Below are 18109 nucleotides of genomic sequence, written 5' to 3'. Positions count from 1 at the left end.
TACGTTTAATCAAACCTTACACTAAACTTAACTTATTTCTCATTTTGTTTTGCATTTTAATACCTTCTTTTTGGCTATTTGCCCCGACTCCAACTTGACAGTCGCTATCGATGGGCTGTTTGCTGTTGTATTCCCTTAAAAATTTTCCGAAAAAGATGCACACACCCTCATAATAGGTTAACGCACGACCACTTGCCAACGAGAACTAGTCTTGATTCAGCGATCGCTCCACTAACGGGAGCTAACAGGCTAAGGCGGGAAACAGAAATGAATGCAACGCTCCGCCCACTGCTCGCAGAGACATTACAAAGAGGTAATTGCGACCAGAGATATTACAGTTGTCGTGGGGAGAGAGCCTGTGCCCCTGATTTCCTTATGAGCCGCCAACGAGAAGTAATATACTATACTCCTTGTATTAGCCATCGCTCCGGCGTTTGCGCTAAGTGACGGAGAAAAACACAGAAAAAATGCAATGCTCCGCTCAGTGCTCGTAGATTGATTTACACTGTAGATACGGCCGTGAAGCAACAAATTTTTTTGTTCGGGGTAATTTGCCTTCCCGGACATTTTCATTCAACGATTAACGAATGTTGCTGCCTGGCTTTATTGTAAAGCTGACAATGTCGGCCAACGACCCCATTGTGCATGGTGGCTAAGTCTGCCCCGTGACTCGAAATTGGTTGGAACAGGGAACAACAAGTTTTCGTTGGAAGCGGATGCCTTCCCGCAAATTTTTAATCAACGATTAACAGAACCTGCAGCTCATCATCATCATATTTCCATCCCAGGCTTAGTTAGGAGAGTACAATAATCGCTAGAATATTGCAGACAATGGATTCTTGGCCACAAGAAGACAAAGGATTTGAATTAAAACTTCCATTTACCTGTTCTTTGGGATTCATATCAAGCGGAGAGGATCTACCGTACTTTCACACCTATAGGGCACACTAAAAAGTCTAAAATGGTCGATGCGCCCAATTGGTCGGAGCGCCTTGTCTATGCACTAAATTCCATTTTTGTATGGCCTTGACCACTTGAGTGACTATTTCTAGCCGCCGCGTTACTTATTGCGATCAATCCAGCGGACATTCACCCTAAAATAGCCTCCCCGCGCACCTGGCCGGACGTTTGGTCGCCCAACGTTTGGTCACCCGGACGTTTGGTCGCTGGACGTTTGGTCGCCCGGACGTTTGGTGCCCGGACAAATGGTGACAGAGAGTAAGTACTGTTGAAAACAGCTCTCAACAAGAGTTTAATATCTAATTATCTACTGTTGATTCATGACAGAGAGAGTTTAATATCTAAGTACTGTTGAAACCAGCTCTCAAAATTATATTCACAAGAGTTTAATATCTGAATATCTACTGTTGATTCATGACAAAGGTTAATATCTAAGTACTGTTTAATATCCAAGTACTGTTTAATATCCAAATACTGTTTAATATGATAGGTCTGAAAATACAACTTCAGGAGCAGGTTAAGAAAGAATGAGATCAATTTAAATAGGAAATAGGTTTATTACCGGACTGCAGGATGGTTGGAGAATGCTCTGACAGCTGTTAACCTCTCTCAGCCTGCCTTCCTCGCAATTCTCTCTGACTGAACGCGAGGTCAGTCTTTATATAGGAAGACAGGTTAATATTTCTTAAGACAGTGATGTGTTTCTAAAACAGTGATGCATGACAGTTTATGTAAACAATACGTTGGGCTAATATGGTTAGACATTAGCAGGTTTAAGTTGTATGCAAACACGATATTTTTATAGCTCACACAAACTGCCGCAGCCTATCTTATATTGCGCGTTTCGAACAAACAGTTCCAAAGCGAGTTGGCCATATGAAAATGAAAATCAGACATAGGCATTGTTGTCATCATTGACTTGACAAAAAGCCTAGTAGTCATCATACCTTCAGCAGCGTATGACGAAATTGTATAGTGCTTCTCCACAAGTTTGTCTTCCCAGTCAAGACCCATTTATGACATTTATTTATGACATATTCATACTTGTTAGCTATTCGCCTCCTTGAGCACCATCAATCCGGCGACTGCAAGTTGCCTCACCGATGCCAACAAGAATAAGATGGATCACTTACCTCTCACAGTCTTCTTACTTACCCTCCCTCAGTCAGCCTGTGGAAGGCAGATCCACGCCAAACAAACTTCCTGTTACTTCATTGCGACTTAATTTCATAGAAGGGATTTGTGTTGTCGTCACGTGTCGCTGCAAGTTCAGAGTCCTGATGGCTGTTGGGAAAAAGCTGTTCTTGAGCCTGTTTGTCCGTGCTTTGTAGGACCTGTAGTGTCTGCCAGATGGAAGCAACTGGAACAGGCCGTGTCCAGGATGGTATGGGTCCCCCAACAATGGACCCTCTTCTGAGGTACCGGGGGTTGGCAATGTCTTCTAGTGATGGCAGAGAGCAGCCGACGATCTTCTGGGCAGTGTTTATCACCCTCTGCATGGCTTTTTTGTCTGCTGCCGTGCTTCCGGCATACCATCCTGTAATGCCGTAAGTCAGGATGCTCTCCACAGTGGCTCTGTAGAAGGTTGCCAGAAGCTTGGTGTCCAATTTGTCCCTTCTCAGTACACTGAGAAAGTGGAGTCGTTTCTGGGCCTTCTTCACTACCACTGTGGTGTTTGTAGACCAGGAAAGCCTATCCGTGACATGGACTCCCAGAAATTTGAAGGATTGGACCCTGTCTACACATACTCCGTTAATGAGGAGTGGGGCCAGGTCTGTGCTGTGCTTGCGAAAGTCCAGGATTATTTATTTAGTCTTTGTGGTATTTAGTGTAAGATTGTTCGCCGAGCACCAAAAAGACAGTTTGTCGACCTCGTCTCTGTAAGCCGACTCATCCCCGCCTGAGATGTGTCCGATCACAGTGGTGTAATCGGCGAATTTGATGATGGAGTTTGACTGGTGGGCTGGTGTGCAGTCGTATGTGTACAGGGAGTACAGGAGAGGACTCACTACACAGCCTTGTGGTGAGCCAGTGTTCAGTGTAATGGAGGAAGAGAGGTGTGGACCCATTCTGACAGTTTGTGGTCGGCCAGTCAAGAAGTTCTTTGTCCAGCAGCAGATTGAATAGGATAGTCCAAGGTGGTAGAGTTTGTCCTTCAGAATGTCCGGCTTAATAGTGTTAAAGGCTGAGTTATAGTCAATGAAAAGCATCCTCACATAGTTCCCCTGGTGCTCCAGGTGGCTCAGTGCTGTGTGTAGAGCCACGGCGATAGCATCCTCAGTGGACCTGTTTTCTCTATAAGCAAACTGGTGAGGGTCAACTGAGGGGGGGGATTGTATTTCTGATGTGTCGGGCCACCAACTTTTCAAAGCACTTCATGATCACAAGCGAGAGCAACAGGCCTGTGATCCTTCAAGCTGTCGATGGTTGGCTTTTTGGGGACAGGAATGATGGTGGCAGATTTCAGGCAGGCAGGAACGATGGATTGTTGCAAGGACCGATTGAAATTGTCCGTGAAGACTCCTGCCAGCTGTTCAGCACAGGCTTTGAGCAGGTATTCCGTCTGGACCAGCAGCCTTCCTGGTGTTCACAGACTGCATTTCCAGTCTCACTTCCTGTTCCCGAAACTCCAGTGTATTGTCGCAGGGTGGTGGTGGGAGTGTTGACACTGGGTCTGATTTGTCAGTTTCAAAGCCGGCAAAGAAATGGTTCAGTTCCTCCGCTAGTGAGGCATTCGCGTTTACAGACATAGAATTGTTCTTGTAGTTAATGATATGTCGTATTCCCTGCCATATCTTCTTTGGGTTATTTTCTTTGAAGTGCTCCTCGATTTTCTTAGTATATGCTGCCTTGGCCTTCTGTATGCCTCTTTTCAGCTCGGCTCTGGCAGCTCTATACTTTCTCTTGTCCCCCGATCTGTAGGCGGTGTTACGGCATTTGATAAGTGCTTGTGTCTCTTTGGTCATCCAGGGTTTTTGGTTAGGGAAAACCCGTATGTCAGGTTTAAGACCATATACATTCAATAATATCGGAGCAGAGGAAACACACAGCCAGTCGTGATGAGAATTTAACTCACTTCATATGAAGGAGGAAGCCAGAAAAGCCAGAGCAGAAAGATGTGTCTATCTTCCTGAATGACCGTTTGGAATTCCTGGCAACTCCCCACAGACAAACTGGTTTTATTAACACAGGATCATGTGACAGAGACAAACTTAAGGCGGGAAGGTGAACAAAGAAATGGGGGTGTTGTGATAGATAACACCCCCCTCTAACTAAAAGGAGTCGTGATGGGAGTTACCACAAGGTCGTGCAAAATTCTATTCCAGTGACTACACTATATAAACCAAAAGTCATAATAATAATAAGCATAAAATACATTCATACTTCACACCGTATCCGTTTGTCTGTAGTAACGTTGTCAATGCAGTTTCTGATGTAGGAGAGTACAGTTTCTGTATAGTCCAGGAAGTCGTTGTGTTCGAAAAGTTTTTATTGTCTTTATTTTTGGCCTTGTCTGGGTTCGAAGTGTGGTGTACTCAGAAAGATACTAGGAAGCGAGGTTCGGAATGGTTGTTGTCGTAGCCTAACCGCTAGGCCCGCCCGACATCCCCGTTTCTGTTTTCTTTCTCTTCGCCGTCTACGTCGTACTTTTGGAGGGCTGGATATTCACTGAGATCCCGGAGGTCTCCGGATGTTCTCGGGGATATCGGAGGTCATACGTTTGTGGTAACTCATGAATTTAGGTTTCTTGCCTTTCCTTCCGAAAGTGATTAGGTCCTGGCGACTATAGGAAAGCGAACGAACTGGAGAGCAGTGAGACGCTGCCCCCGTGCGTGCCGCCATCTTAGCTCCTCCTATTGCACAATACAAGGAAACAATTGCAAGGCCAGCTAGTTAGCTATCTTACAATTCGTAGTGCGAACAAACAATTGCAAGGCCAGCTAGTTGGTCTATCTTACATTCCACTGTCTTAACAAACACTTGTAAAACCAGTTTGGCCACATGGCTCGACATGAACGAACAATTATTAAGCCAGTTGGCAGGTCTACCCCAATAAATATCCAAATACTGTTTAATATCCATGTACTGTTTAATATCCATGTACTGTTTAATATCCATGTACTGTTTAATATCCAAGTACTGTTTAATATCCAAGTACTGTTTAATATCCAAGACTGTTTGAACCAGCTCTCAACATTATATTCACAAGAGTTTAATATCTAAATGTCTTCTGTTGATTCATGAAAGAGTTTAATATCTACTGTTGAGGGAATGAGGGTCGCTCGGGGTAACCGGATGTTGATTGCATGGCAATGCTCTTATTGATATTGGATATTTAAATATTAAACTCTCATGAAGTTTCAACAGTAGATATTTAGATACCAAACTAATGAATCAACATTTACTGCTTCAATAGAAACAGCATCTGTGAATTTGCTTAGTCTTCTTTTTATTAGTACATTTTACCTATTGCCTTTTGTTTTAATGTCAAAGTTCTGGACTAAAAGTATCCGAAGACTTTTATTTGTTTGATAAAAATAACCATCTAAAGTAGTAGTAGTAGATATTTAAATATTAAACTCTTGTGAATATAATTTTGAGAGCTGGTTTCAACAGTACTTAGACATTAGACAGTACTTGGATATTTACCTCACTCTCATGAATCAACAGTAGATATATAGATTAAACTCTTGTTGAGAGCTGTTTTCAACAGTACTGACTCTCTGTCACCATTTGACTGGCGACCAAAAGACCGGGGACCAACGGGGACCAAACATCCGGGCGACCAAACGTCCGAGTACCGCACCCTATGCCATGAAAAAAACTGGAAATATACCCGCAACTGAGACTGCATTTTATAAGTGCGAAAATATGGTATTTTCATTTTTATATTTACGTACAATATGTTTGGATATCATTAATATTTTGACATGCTTATAGCTGTAATATTTAATAAATACGCTTTTCGATAATTGTATTTGTGTATTTTTGTGTAGGTCTGAAAAGATGTATTGTGGTAGTTATAATGGGATGGACTTACTTTGTCGTTTTTAGTTTATTGCGGCCATGTCTGCTCTACATTAATCGCTACATTCAAGGGGTTACTGTACATGATACACCAGGGCCAGGGAAACAACAGGTAAAGTCCATGGGCAATCATAGGGACAGACCACATGGGAAAAAACACAAAAATACCAATCCTTAACAGTCCTCTGAAAAAGACACTAAATAATCTGTAAACATTTAAATTGTATTTTTTAATTAAATATAGGGTGTACATTAACCTATAAAATTTTCTCCAAATTTGACGCAACGCCCAATCAGTCAGTGTATCCCCTGTTTCTAATACAGCAATTTTTACCCCGACCGCTTCACTGACTGGTTTCATTTCTTGCGGTACGCTACGTACTGTGTTCGACACAGATATTTTCGTGTTCAAATAAGGCAGTGTAATCCAAATACTATAGTAAATCCATTCAAAACATCCCAGACCAGTGGTGACGCAATTCACTTTCGTGTTATTGTTGCGCTGTTAAGTCTAAAAAAACGTAAAAGTCAAAGAAACAACACACTAGAGCAGTAGTTCTTAACCTTGTTGGAGATGCCACCAGTTTCATATATGCATTCACTGAACCCGACTTAATATGATTTTTCTCCCAAATTTAACATAAATTCCTTGCAGCACTGATTGGCCAAGCAATGTCACGTGATCTGCAGCCAGTGATGGTCACGCGGGACATGTTATCGTGAATAGACATGATGAGTTGATGCGTCTTGACTTCTGTGGCAGAGGCTCCACCGTACCCCTGACACTGACTCACTGAACCCAGGTTAAGAACTTCTGTCTTAGAGGTATACAAAGAAAAGCCAAGCCCTGAAATGAATGATAACTGGATGTAGGTGTGAAAGCCTGAAAGATGGACTTCAGCCATGGACCGAACACGAAAGAGCAGCCGGGAGAAGCAGCATTGCGAACGGCTTGGAGTGCGGATATTGGATGGCAAACAGCTCCGTACAAACTGGCAGGCAGTTTCATGCCAGTTACACGACGATTTGAAATGCATAGTCGATGCTCAACCAATGTGTCGGCGAGCACTCCAGTTTGTGCTTTCGTCAAAGCTGGAATCACTATTACGAAACCCCACAGCGGCAACTCGGATCATGACAATGACATGGAACTCCACTAGGTTGACGAACTCGGCCACTTGGCCGAACTTTTTATGTCGGATACAGAAGATGAGGACCTTGACGGATTTGTAGTTATTTGAAAGCTTTGTCTTATATTACCGCAAATACACATTATGTCAATAAAACAGTAAAACTCTGTTTTGCTCCTGTTGCCTTTTTCAAATATAGCATGCGTCCATTGACAGAAAGCGCCTTTTCTATTGGCAAAAAACTAAAATTTCACTCTTTCAGTCGGTGTGTGTGCCCTATAGGCATAAAAATACGGTCATTCAACATTGTCCCACTGGCGTTTACTCTGTGTGAAGATCTTAGTAGGAGCTGACACACAGTTCCTGTTGGAGTTGTATGTAGCATTTATTATTTTGGGGTGGGGGAAATTGCAACAAAAATGGTTCACTATAAACAAGACAAGGACACTGCCATTAGCGGTAATGTTGCCACTTTAAATGACATGAGGTTGAGGTGACTTTGTTGAGTTGATTTTGTCGCAGGATGAGAATTCACTGCGATTTCTGTTCATACAGCTTGATGAGTAGGTGGAATCATTCCACTTTGGAGCCCCCAATTGAAAGCTTGAATGTTCGCTGTCCGTCAGTTGTCTAAACGCAAGGCCTATTTCCAACAAAATAGTTGTAGACTGCTATAGCATCTCCATGTAAAAAAGCCCTTATATTATTCTTTTATTTCTGCCAACCGAGCTGGTATCAATTCCTTGCTTAACCAAACGGGAGTCAGTCAAAATATGATCTGGCTTTGTCAGTCTTCAACTAAATTCCACCCAGTAATAGCTTAGTAGGAATTATAACATTGAACATTTGCCACTTTTCATCTGTAGGCAGTTTGACGAACACCACATTGGCCAAATAAAGACAGTTTTTCCTGGGGCCTACAACTTCAGACAGGAAACGAATATCCCAACATCCAACACCTGCATTATGCAGGGAAGGAGCTACCAGCTCACTGTGGAACCTGTCATGTTTGGGGGTTTGTAAACTTTTTATTTTTTTCTATCCCTATTGACATGTTTTTTGGCACAATGCTCTTGTGATTCTGTCCCTTTTTTCTTTTTTCCACTGTTTTTGTGTTTGTAAAAGAGATTTGCTAGTTGCGGGTGTGTGTTGTAATATAGTTTGGGATGTTAAATCAATATAGACCGCCACCCGTCGGGACCGAGCAAAAGTGGCATAGTAGCGAGCAAGGTTTTTACCTTTTCGGTTACTGTAAATTTGTGAATGAATGAAAGGTTTTAATAGGGAGTACAAATGTGTTACTTTGAAGGAAAAGTCTAAAGAAGAATCATCACAAGTGGTATTTCTGAGATACTGTATGAATCAAAAGCACATCTAGGATCAATATCATAAGGAATTTAATATGCCTTTTAAAGTGCAAAATATAAAATTATCCAATTTGAAATAAGAAATAAGTCTATCTTGCTGAGAACCTAATGCTTTCTAATTACAGAAATTACAAATTTCTTACCAAAAGTTTAAGATGTGGCAGCCATATTGCTTCTATTTCAATTATTTCGATGGTCCATACAAGAAATACAACAACAAAAAAAGCAATATTAGCAAATTATCCTAGCGTTGCAATGTTCTTTAATACCTTATCGACCCAGATACTCTTGTGAGAGTGAAACGAAGGCACACAGATTATTCTTCAGCTTCTTTTATGTCAAATCCAAGTAATGTAGACCATATTCTTTGACAACACATTCCAGTCAACTTTGATGAATACTGAATCAAACTGCTGGAAACGTTCGCGGTTCTACTAAAGACTACAACTCAAACTACAACTATAGGACCCCAAGCTGTCCGCCTAACGTGCCTTTTAATAAAAACAATAGAAAACATTATGAATGTATTACAATCAAAGTGGAATTTTGTTTTATTGCAAAATTAAGGCAGTTGTGATGAATATTGAGATGGTAAATAAATACTCAATAAATTATAAGTAATTGATAAATAAGTAGCCCACATAATTAGTCAACATAGATAATTAGTGACATGAATAAGTGGTAACATAATAAGTAGGTACAAAGTGACATAAGTGTTAGTAGTGAGTCTTGATTAGGTAATCTTGGTGCCAAACTCAAGTTGGGTATGGGTATCGGCTCTTGGGAAGAAACTGTCCTTGAGTCTGTTTGTCTTGGCTGTTATGGCCTGTAGCGCCTTCCAGATGGCAGCAAGTTTAAGTAGTGGAAGCTGGAATTTGTAATGTATTATATGACGCTCTCCGCCCTTCCTAGGCACAGAGATTTGTAGATGCTGGACAGGGTAGGTAGGGGATATTTTGGGCTGGGTTGATCACCATCTGCTGTCTTTTCCTGTTGGCTTCTGTCCAGCTTGAGTGCCATTCTGACACAGCGTAGGTCAGCACGCTCTCAATGCCTGATCGGTAGGTCACCAGCAGGCAAATGTAGCCTCTGCTGCGACTTCTTACGAGTGCTGAGGTGATTGCCGTCCATCCAAGTGAGAGTCCGCAGAGATATGGGCCCCCATAAATTTCAAAGTATCTACTCGGTCCACGCATTCGCCGTTGATATACAGGTGGGACGGAGTGGCCATGTTCCGTCGGTATTCCAGGATGAGTTCTCTGGTTTTGGACACATTCATCGCCAAATTGTCGAGAGCGCACCACTCGCTGAGTCTAAGGACCTCATCTCTTTAGGCCGTCTAATTTTCCCCTGTGATCATCCCCAACAATGTTTTATCGTCCGCAAATTTCACCATTCCATTCTCAAGTTGCGTCGGTCAGTCGTGTGTGTGTAGAGCGAGTACAGTAGTGAACTCAGCACACAGCCTTGGGGCGAGCCGTTGCTGAGCATTCGGGTGGATGAGAGGTGGAGGCCCAGCTTCACGTGCTCGGGACGGTTGAGCAGAAAGACCTTAATCCAGGAACCTTGACCCCAGGTTGGCCAATATGGGGATAAAAATGTCCGGGCTTATGGTGTTAAAGGCTGAGATGTAGTCGATAAAGAGCATTCTGACTGCTCTCAATACATAAGATGGCAGGAATTAGTTAATTTGCTAAACAATATACCCAACAAGAATTATCTCTAAAGTCTTCCTCAATTTCCAAAGATTCAAAGTCCACATAATTTTTGTATTTTTTCGATCTCTTTCAATCCTCTCCGAAATGTTGAGTGGACGTGCCTCGTCACGACGTCATTACGCTCATCCATGTAAATTGATGATTTCACTGGCTTTATTAATGTGCTTTGATCATTTATAGGACAAAAGGAAGGTATACCTGTCTTGACAGCCTCTGATCTTTTGAAGAGACGACTCATCTTCCATCACAACCTTATTTCCATTGTTAAACACCACCACAAGGTCAGTTATAGTCTGGATGTGAAAGTAAATCTGTTGTATTTGTCCACAGAGTTGTTTCTGACCGTGTCTAAAAAAATGCTCAAATTGCAGCTTTTTCTATCCTTGTTAGTACCACAAGTGTTTGTGGCTGAAGACAAACTGACCCGCTGGCACCCTAACTTTAATGTGGACACGCTACCAGCTGTGCAAGCAAGTTTACTCCCTCAACCTCCAAGCATTGAAAAACATGCAACTGCTCAGGAAGTGTTAGACAAGGCCCACTCAGTCATTACATCAAAGGTCCTAGAAAATGAAGTTTGTATTACATACAATATTTACTTGATATTATGTTTAATAGAAAATTAATGGTTGGAACTGTCTACTTTATTTTTTTGAGTAAATATTATTTGATTGGTTTCTCTGCAAACAGATGGAGAGAGCACTGGTTTCTCTAGTGCACAAGAAAGGAGAAGAAAAAGAAGACTGTAAAGATCGTAATCCCAAGCAAGCATCAGCTTCACTCAATCTTCCAAATACCCTAAACGGAGTGTCACAGTCCTTATTGGACAGAGTATGTGTTTAATCCATCTCCTATTTTTGGAATTACGATGCAGACACACTCACACACACAAGCATAAATGTAATCTAACCGTACACTAAACTTAATTCTAATTAAGTTTAAAAATGTTATACCTGTCCTCTCTCGGCCGCGTTGGCTCTATTTGCCTCGCCTCCACCCTGACTTTCAAATGCAACCTCTCGAAGGCTGTTTGCTTTTGTTTTCCCTTCACAATATTTGCACACAAATGTCCTCACAATAGGATAACGCACGGCCAATTGCCATCGACAAGTAGTATAGTGTTCCCTCGCTTATCGCGGTTAACGGGGACCGGGACCACCCGCGATAAGTGCATTTCCGCGAAGTAGGGATTCCCGTTCAAAAATGCTTAATTTGAATTTAATTCCAATTCATTTATTTTTTATTTTTTTATTTTTTACCCCCCTCTATACAGTACACAATATAGAATATGGGTAGGGAGAGTGAAATTCATGTTATAACAAAAAAACCTGTAAAATATGTTGTTTCAATGTAATATTTGTATTTTTTTCCCCCAAAAAATCTGCGAAGCTCTGAGTCCGCGGTAGCTGAACCGCGAAGTAGTGGGGAACACTGTATATAACTTTTTTGCCTCACCCAATCGCGATGTCTAAGGGAGAAAAACTGAAAAAATGCAACGCTCAGCACAGTGCTCGCAGAAACATTATAAAAGGGGGAGTTGCGACCACAGAGACCTTGCACGAGGGAGTTGCGGGGAGAGAGTGCCCATGATGTTCTTATGATCGTACCTCAAGATAAATATTTGCCTGAAATTTTACCCGTATCTAAAATTGCTCGTAAGTCGGGGCACTCGTATGTCGAGGTACCACTGTACATGACTGGAAAGAAGGGAAGGAAGGTAAAATAATCCCTCAAATATCACGGTTATTGTAGACCAGACATGGCTGCGATAAACAAAAAAACAAAGTTATTACTACCACACTACATGTTTTCGTGCCTAAATAAAAATTCAAGCCAAGTACAATTATCAAAAAGTGGATATTGTAAGTGTAAGAAATGTCTATCTTGATGAGAAACTGATGCTTTCTAATGACAGAAATTACAATTTTTTTTACCAGATGTTTAAGATGTTCTGGCAGCAGTATTGCTTTTAATGTCAAAATATCTAAATTATTTTGATGCTTCATATTACTCCCATAGTTGTCACTTTCGAACAAGAAATAAAATGGAATAAAAACCAAAGGGGAATTTGTTTGCTATCAAAATCAAGGCTACTCGCGTCATGCCACTCAGAGCAAGCTTAACTAGGTTTAGACGGCAGCGCCCTAGGTAAGATGGCTGTGCCCCGAGCAAGCAGTGACGGGAACGTGATTTTTTTTCACGTTTTATGCAAGATATGTATGTTTTTCTTATAATGCATTCATAGATTTCATGTATTTCTGTTTAGCATTTTATCTATTTATCTTTTCTATATTTTGAAATGATTGACTGTCGGACGCATTTGATTGCATCATGACATCACGGCGCATGACATCTCGCCGCCATTGCGTCGTGATGTCATCGTGCCATGGCAGCGTTTTGTGCATGTCTGACAAAAGCAGCTTGTGAGTAAATTTGGTGTGTAAATACAGATACACGCACGCACACACACGCACACACCCACACACACACACTGTGGTACCTCAAGATACGAGCGTAATTCATTCCGGGACTGAGCTCGTATGTCAATTTACTCGTATCAAATGAACTTTTCCCAGATAAATGCACCAAAAACAATTTAGATTGCAAAGACATTTTTATTTGTTTTATTTCCACATCTATTAACAAGGTAACAAATAACTAGAGGTTTAATAGTACTGAAATTACAGATTTCACGGAGGGGAGAGACACATTTCAATGAACTTGGATTACAACAGTGCTTCTCAAATAGTGGGGCGCGCCCCCCTGGGGGGGCGCGGTGCGATACCTGGGGGGGCGCGTGTAACCCTGGGGAACAGGATTTTATTTGGGCGTACTAGTATAAAGTGTAATTGCGCATCCACAACAGTAGCTGGCAGTGGCGCTCTCATTGTTACTGCTGTCATGTTTGTGAGAGTGCAACATTTCACATGTTGTACCTATAACACTTTTATAAAATGATCTTATTTATAGTCACGGTGGGAAGTGGGGGGGGGGGGGCGAATAGTTTTCTTCTTGCTAGGGGGGGCCTAACAGAAAATAATTGAGAAGCACTGGATTACAATGACACTCAAAAATAAATTTAATCTAAACTTAGACTAAACTTAATTCTAATTTTGTTTTAAATTTTGATACCTTTCTTCTTCCGTGTTGGCTCTATTTTCCGCGCCTTCCCCCTGACTTTCAGATGCAACCTATCGAGGGTTGTTAGCTTTTGTATTCCCTTCAAAATATTCCGAAAACTATATTCCCACAGTAGGATAACGCACAACCACATGGCAACGAGAAGTAGTATATATCCTCTTGTATTAGTGATCGATCCGTGATTCGCACTTTCTAATGGGAAAAAACCCACTGAATATATTGAAAATCTCCACCCAGTGCTCATAGAGACATTACATGAGGGAGTTGCGACCAGAAAGACAATGCCCATGATGTTCTTATGAGCAGACTCTCGCATATGCTGTATATCAGTGGTCTCAAACCAGTTCCACATAGGGCTGCAGTGGGTCCTGGATTTTGTTCCAACCGATCCAGTGCTGACATTTTAACCAATCAGGTGTCTTTAAAATAAGTAGCACCTGACTTTAATTAACTGATTGCACTTGCAAAAGGTATCCTTGTTGAGTTGGAATGAAAACCTGCACCCACTGCGGCCCTTTGAGGACCGGTTTGTTGTATATCAAAATTTGTCTCTTAACTCAAAATAAATATTTCCCCAAAATGTTACTCGTATGTCGAGGTACCACTTTATAAATAAATAAATGTGTGTGTGTGTGTATATATATATATATATATATATATATATATATATATATATATATATATATATATATATATATATATATATATATATATATATATATATATATATATATATATATTTAATTAAATAGAAATAATAATATAATATATATATATATATATATATATATATATATATATATATATGTATATGTATATATGTATATATATATATATGTATATATATACACATATATATACATATATAAATAAATAAATAAATAAAGGTTAATACTTTGAAATTCTGTACTCAGAGTGAAAATACTTCGTGACAGTGCTCCACTTAAAATGAATTAAAAAAACAGGTTCATGGGGGTCTTTCCGGTGGCTCAACCAGTATACAGGTAGCAAGCATTGTTCTTAGTTTTATTAAGTTTTGTCTTCTTGTGGCCATGCCTGGTCCACATGTTCCGCGATATTCGAGGATCACTGTACTCGCCTGACTAAGCACGGATGGAAACATTTCACGTAGCAAAACAACCTAAAAACCCATTTTCTGTTATAAATGAATCAGTCAAATCATAGACTTTTTGTTATTTTAAGCATGAGGATGGCGAACTAGTTGATTAAGGCTGGCTTTTCCATTAAGCCAGCCAGCCAGCACTATCCCCACACATGCGATCTGTATGAATCTTTGCATTTTCAGTTCAGTTCTTCCAAAATACTTGTCGCTGCCTTGTGCGGCCGGGGCCGGGTTGCAGGGCAAACCTCGCTCCCCCCGGATGGCGGACATGGGCCACCAAATCGCCGGCCGACGCTGCGATCACAGCTCGCCAGTTTGCCGGCCAGCCGACCAGCCAGGAAATTAAACTTCTACTTCACTCTTCAATCAATTATCCATCCAGGTAGCTCTATTTTCGGAGAAGTACCCAGACTTAATTGGAGTCTCAACTTCCACGTTTCTCCGTTGGAATGTCCCACCAAAGAGCTCTATTTTCCGGCTAGGCCGATGGCGTCCGCCGTAAGGTCTCCCTGGGGCTTGCATTTCTCCCCCAAAAAATGTCAATTCGCTGATGCTCTCTGTCGTCCAATTTGCCGAACAGGTTTTATTTTCAAATAAGGTCGTACGGTCTCGCATTGATGATAAAAATCCACCCTCACAGGGTCTCCCGTCTGCTCAGTAAGCTCTATTTTTGGATAAAAATGCCCTTGGCCCGCCATTTTTTCCTCAGTGCTGAGTTGAGTGCCATTTTCCTAGTGGCAAGCGGAAGGCATGGGAGTGGCTTCTGCTTGCAAGTTTCAGCGTGGATTGTCTCGTGTTTTTGAACTTTTTTTTTTCAGAAAAAATCTGCGACATTGTGAAGTCGCGAAGTGAAAAAGGGTCACGGTATAGTTGAACGTAATACATAGTAGAGACTTGACGGACACACTCGTAACATAACAAACTTCAAATGTAATTAAATTAACTTAGATTACTGTTTTTGCACACTTACTCGTGTATTTCACCGCGGAACTTCTTGTTTTTAAATTTATAACGAGCCAAGACTCACTTGGAAGGGTTTTGCTGTTGTTTTTTTCAGATGCTTGCTGTAGTTTTTAAGTCCTTGTAGATTCAGCTAGCTTTTTCGCAGATTGTCGATTTGGTCATGCTGTCTACTGTAAAAAAAATGCAACCTGTACGGCCAGGTGCTCGTAGATATCTTTACGCGAGGGAGATGTGGCGAGAAAGACAATGCGCTGTTATCATAAGCAGTATCTCGCGTACTGGGCCAGCAGGCTGTCTTTCATGCTCGTATCTCAAGGCAAATATTTAATCGGAATTTTCCTCGTATGTTGGGGCACCCTGTATATTTTATACATTACTGTTTTTAAACATAGGTAGCACATTTAGTTCCAAAGCATGAATGACTGACTTCTCTAAGATCTGTTACACACCGTTGATGCTTCAAAATAAAATATTTCAGAAGTGGGAAGATTATATTTTGGATGTTGCTGAAAGAGGTGAGCGGGCAAGTCAGCCTGTCATTATCGGTTCGGATGAGTTCATAATAAAGTTTTAAAACCAATTGTTTGCATCACCAATTTATTTGCAAACTTAATTACAATAAAATAAAACACCCATTTTGACCATCATATCTTATTCATGAAACATTTGGAAATATTGGATAATGACTTAAGGGCCATTTTAACGTCTGATTCCTGTGCTTTTTTTTTTTTTTTTTTTAGATCCGAGCAAAAGAAGCCCAAAAGCTACAGGCCGCTATGACCCGAAGTCCTTCCCAAGAAGAGCGTTTCCTCATGATGTCCCAGCTTGGGGAGCTCGCTAGGATTCTTAGAAATGTTTTCATATCGGAAAAGAAACCTGCTTTAACCATGGAAGTCATTTGTAACCGGATGATTGCCAGCTACCGATCTGTTCTGACTTCAGGTTGGTCAACATATCTAAAGATGACAATTGCAATTTGTGGAATTTAGATGTGAAAAAATGTGTACTTTCTAATAAGATATTTATTTTGAATTATCTGCTTATGCATACATGTATTTTCTCCCTGTGTTTAGGTGAAATGGAGAAACGCGTCCAGTTGCTGGTAGAACTCAATCCCACCTGGCTTTCCATACATCCGATTAGGAAGGACTTGTATCTAAAATTGAACAAGCACGTGGACCTCAGTGTAATTCTCGACAAATTAAAGTGCAGCCTTAGAGAGGAGGAAGGTCAAAGTGCAACACTGAAATCAGAGTATGAAAACACTACTCTCTAAACCTAAAGTCATCTTTGATAAGTGATGTAAAGGCATGCATACCATTATTTTTCTTCCCCCAAATCTCCCATAGTGCTAGTTAATTTTTTTTTTTTTTATTTTTAAGCCTTCAGAGTCTTGATTTTTTTTAATTAATGAGCAAAAATAAAATACAGGCACCAATAAGGTCTCCTTTTGCAGCTCTAACAGTGTTCAGAATTTATTTTTTTAACTTTTTTGGAAAGTCATTCTCATTTGGGAATGTTTATCTCTTGAGAAGTACATTTAGGAGATAATATTGGAACGAAGTCTTTGACTGCCATGTCGGTCTACTTCAATCAATATGGATTTGAAGTTGAAAAAGTATCTCAAAATCCTAAACACAAAACTCACCTAGCTTTAAGGAAGACCTTACTTTTTATATTAAGGTGAAATCATGGAGAATTTTGCTTCTGTGCTCCTTTTTGATTATTTTGAAATGGTGTGACAAAAGTAGTGCTTCAACAATTTGCTGCATCATAATCTGTATAAAGGCTCTCGTGACTAAAAGCTTGTCCGTCTGTTTTATTGTGTCTGAACTTAAATGTTTTTCACCATGTCAAGCATTTCAGTATTGTTCTACAGTTGCTGCAAGTTGCAAATCCAGGAATATTGAATTTTCCATAAGTATCACTGCGCAAAACGTGTATTATGTGTGTAGTTAACGATTCTAAGGTCAATGTGGTGTTTTTTTATATAAAATGAAAATGTCTAAATCAGTGTTAGGTTCATTAATAATTACCTTCGTCCGTAATTATCAATAACTGCAGGCAGACATCTTATTCAATTATTGACATTTAATTAAATAGAAATGGATAACATCAGGTAAAACCTCCAAAGGGGAGAGTTTCAGCAAGTTCTGCTTACAACTTCCGAACGTCTCACCGAATAGACGTTTTCGTCCGACTCTTATTGTCATGAATCAAAACAAGTTACAGAGTTGTTGATCATTCCATCACGTATGAGTAAAAACAACATCTGGGACTACAATAACAATCAGAGTATTTTACCAATAACAAAAACAGGAGACTAGACCTAAACAACATTTAGATTAGAACAATTATGCCTTCCTTGACCTAAGAATCATATAATAATTACATAAAGAAAAACCCGAAGTGCGTCACGAGTGTTATGGACGTGGCAGAAACAATATCTTTGTTATGGGCTCCGTTGCTGGAAATGGCAGATATCCATTCCTTGCCCGATCAACAATCCTTGGAGAAGTCCATGTGAGAGTGGACTAGGTGGCAGTTCATGACCTCGCAACACTTTGAGAATAATAAGAGAATGATTTCACAAAGAAATGACTTAATACAACTATATTTATAATAGTAATACAGAATAAACCCAACAATCAGATTTTCAAAATTAGTAATTCACCTGAC

At 40.5% G+C, this 18109-nt stretch overlaps 1 protein-coding gene across 2 annotated transcripts in view; it reads left to right on the top strand.

The window, feature by feature from the left end:
* The window catches only part of cdt1 (chromatin licensing and DNA replication factor 1), a 34098-nt gene extending 16864 nt beyond the window's left edge, over nt 1-17234 (top strand). Inside the window, exons 4-9 of one of the 2 annotated variants that reach the window (XM_077730335.1) lie at nt 7985-8133; nt 10384-10484; nt 10575-10778; nt 10894-11034; nt 16171-16372; nt 16504-17234. In XM_077730335.1, coding sequence (XP_077586461.1) covers nt 7985-8133; nt 10384-10484; nt 10575-10778; nt 10894-11034; nt 16171-16372; nt 16504-16706 — 1000 coding nt within the window. In that variant the 3' untranslated portion in view covers nt 16707-17234. The remainder of the gene's footprint in view (nt 1-7984; nt 8134-10383; nt 10485-10574; nt 10779-10893; nt 11035-16170; nt 16373-16503) is intronic. The other variant, XM_077730337.1, reaches the window with a different exon arrangement.
* The last annotated feature ends 875 nt before the right edge of the window (nt 17235-18109 follow it).

This window comes from Stigmatopora nigra, chromosome 12 (genome assembly GCF_051989575.1).
Source record: "Stigmatopora nigra isolate UIUO_SnigA chromosome 12, RoL_Snig_1.1, whole genome shotgun sequence".
NCBI classification, from domain to species: Eukaryota; Metazoa; Chordata; class Actinopteri; order Syngnathiformes; family Syngnathidae; genus Stigmatopora; species Stigmatopora nigra.
The sequence above is the reverse complement of the archived record's forward strand: the minus strand, read 5'-3'. Positions and strand labels throughout refer to the sequence as shown.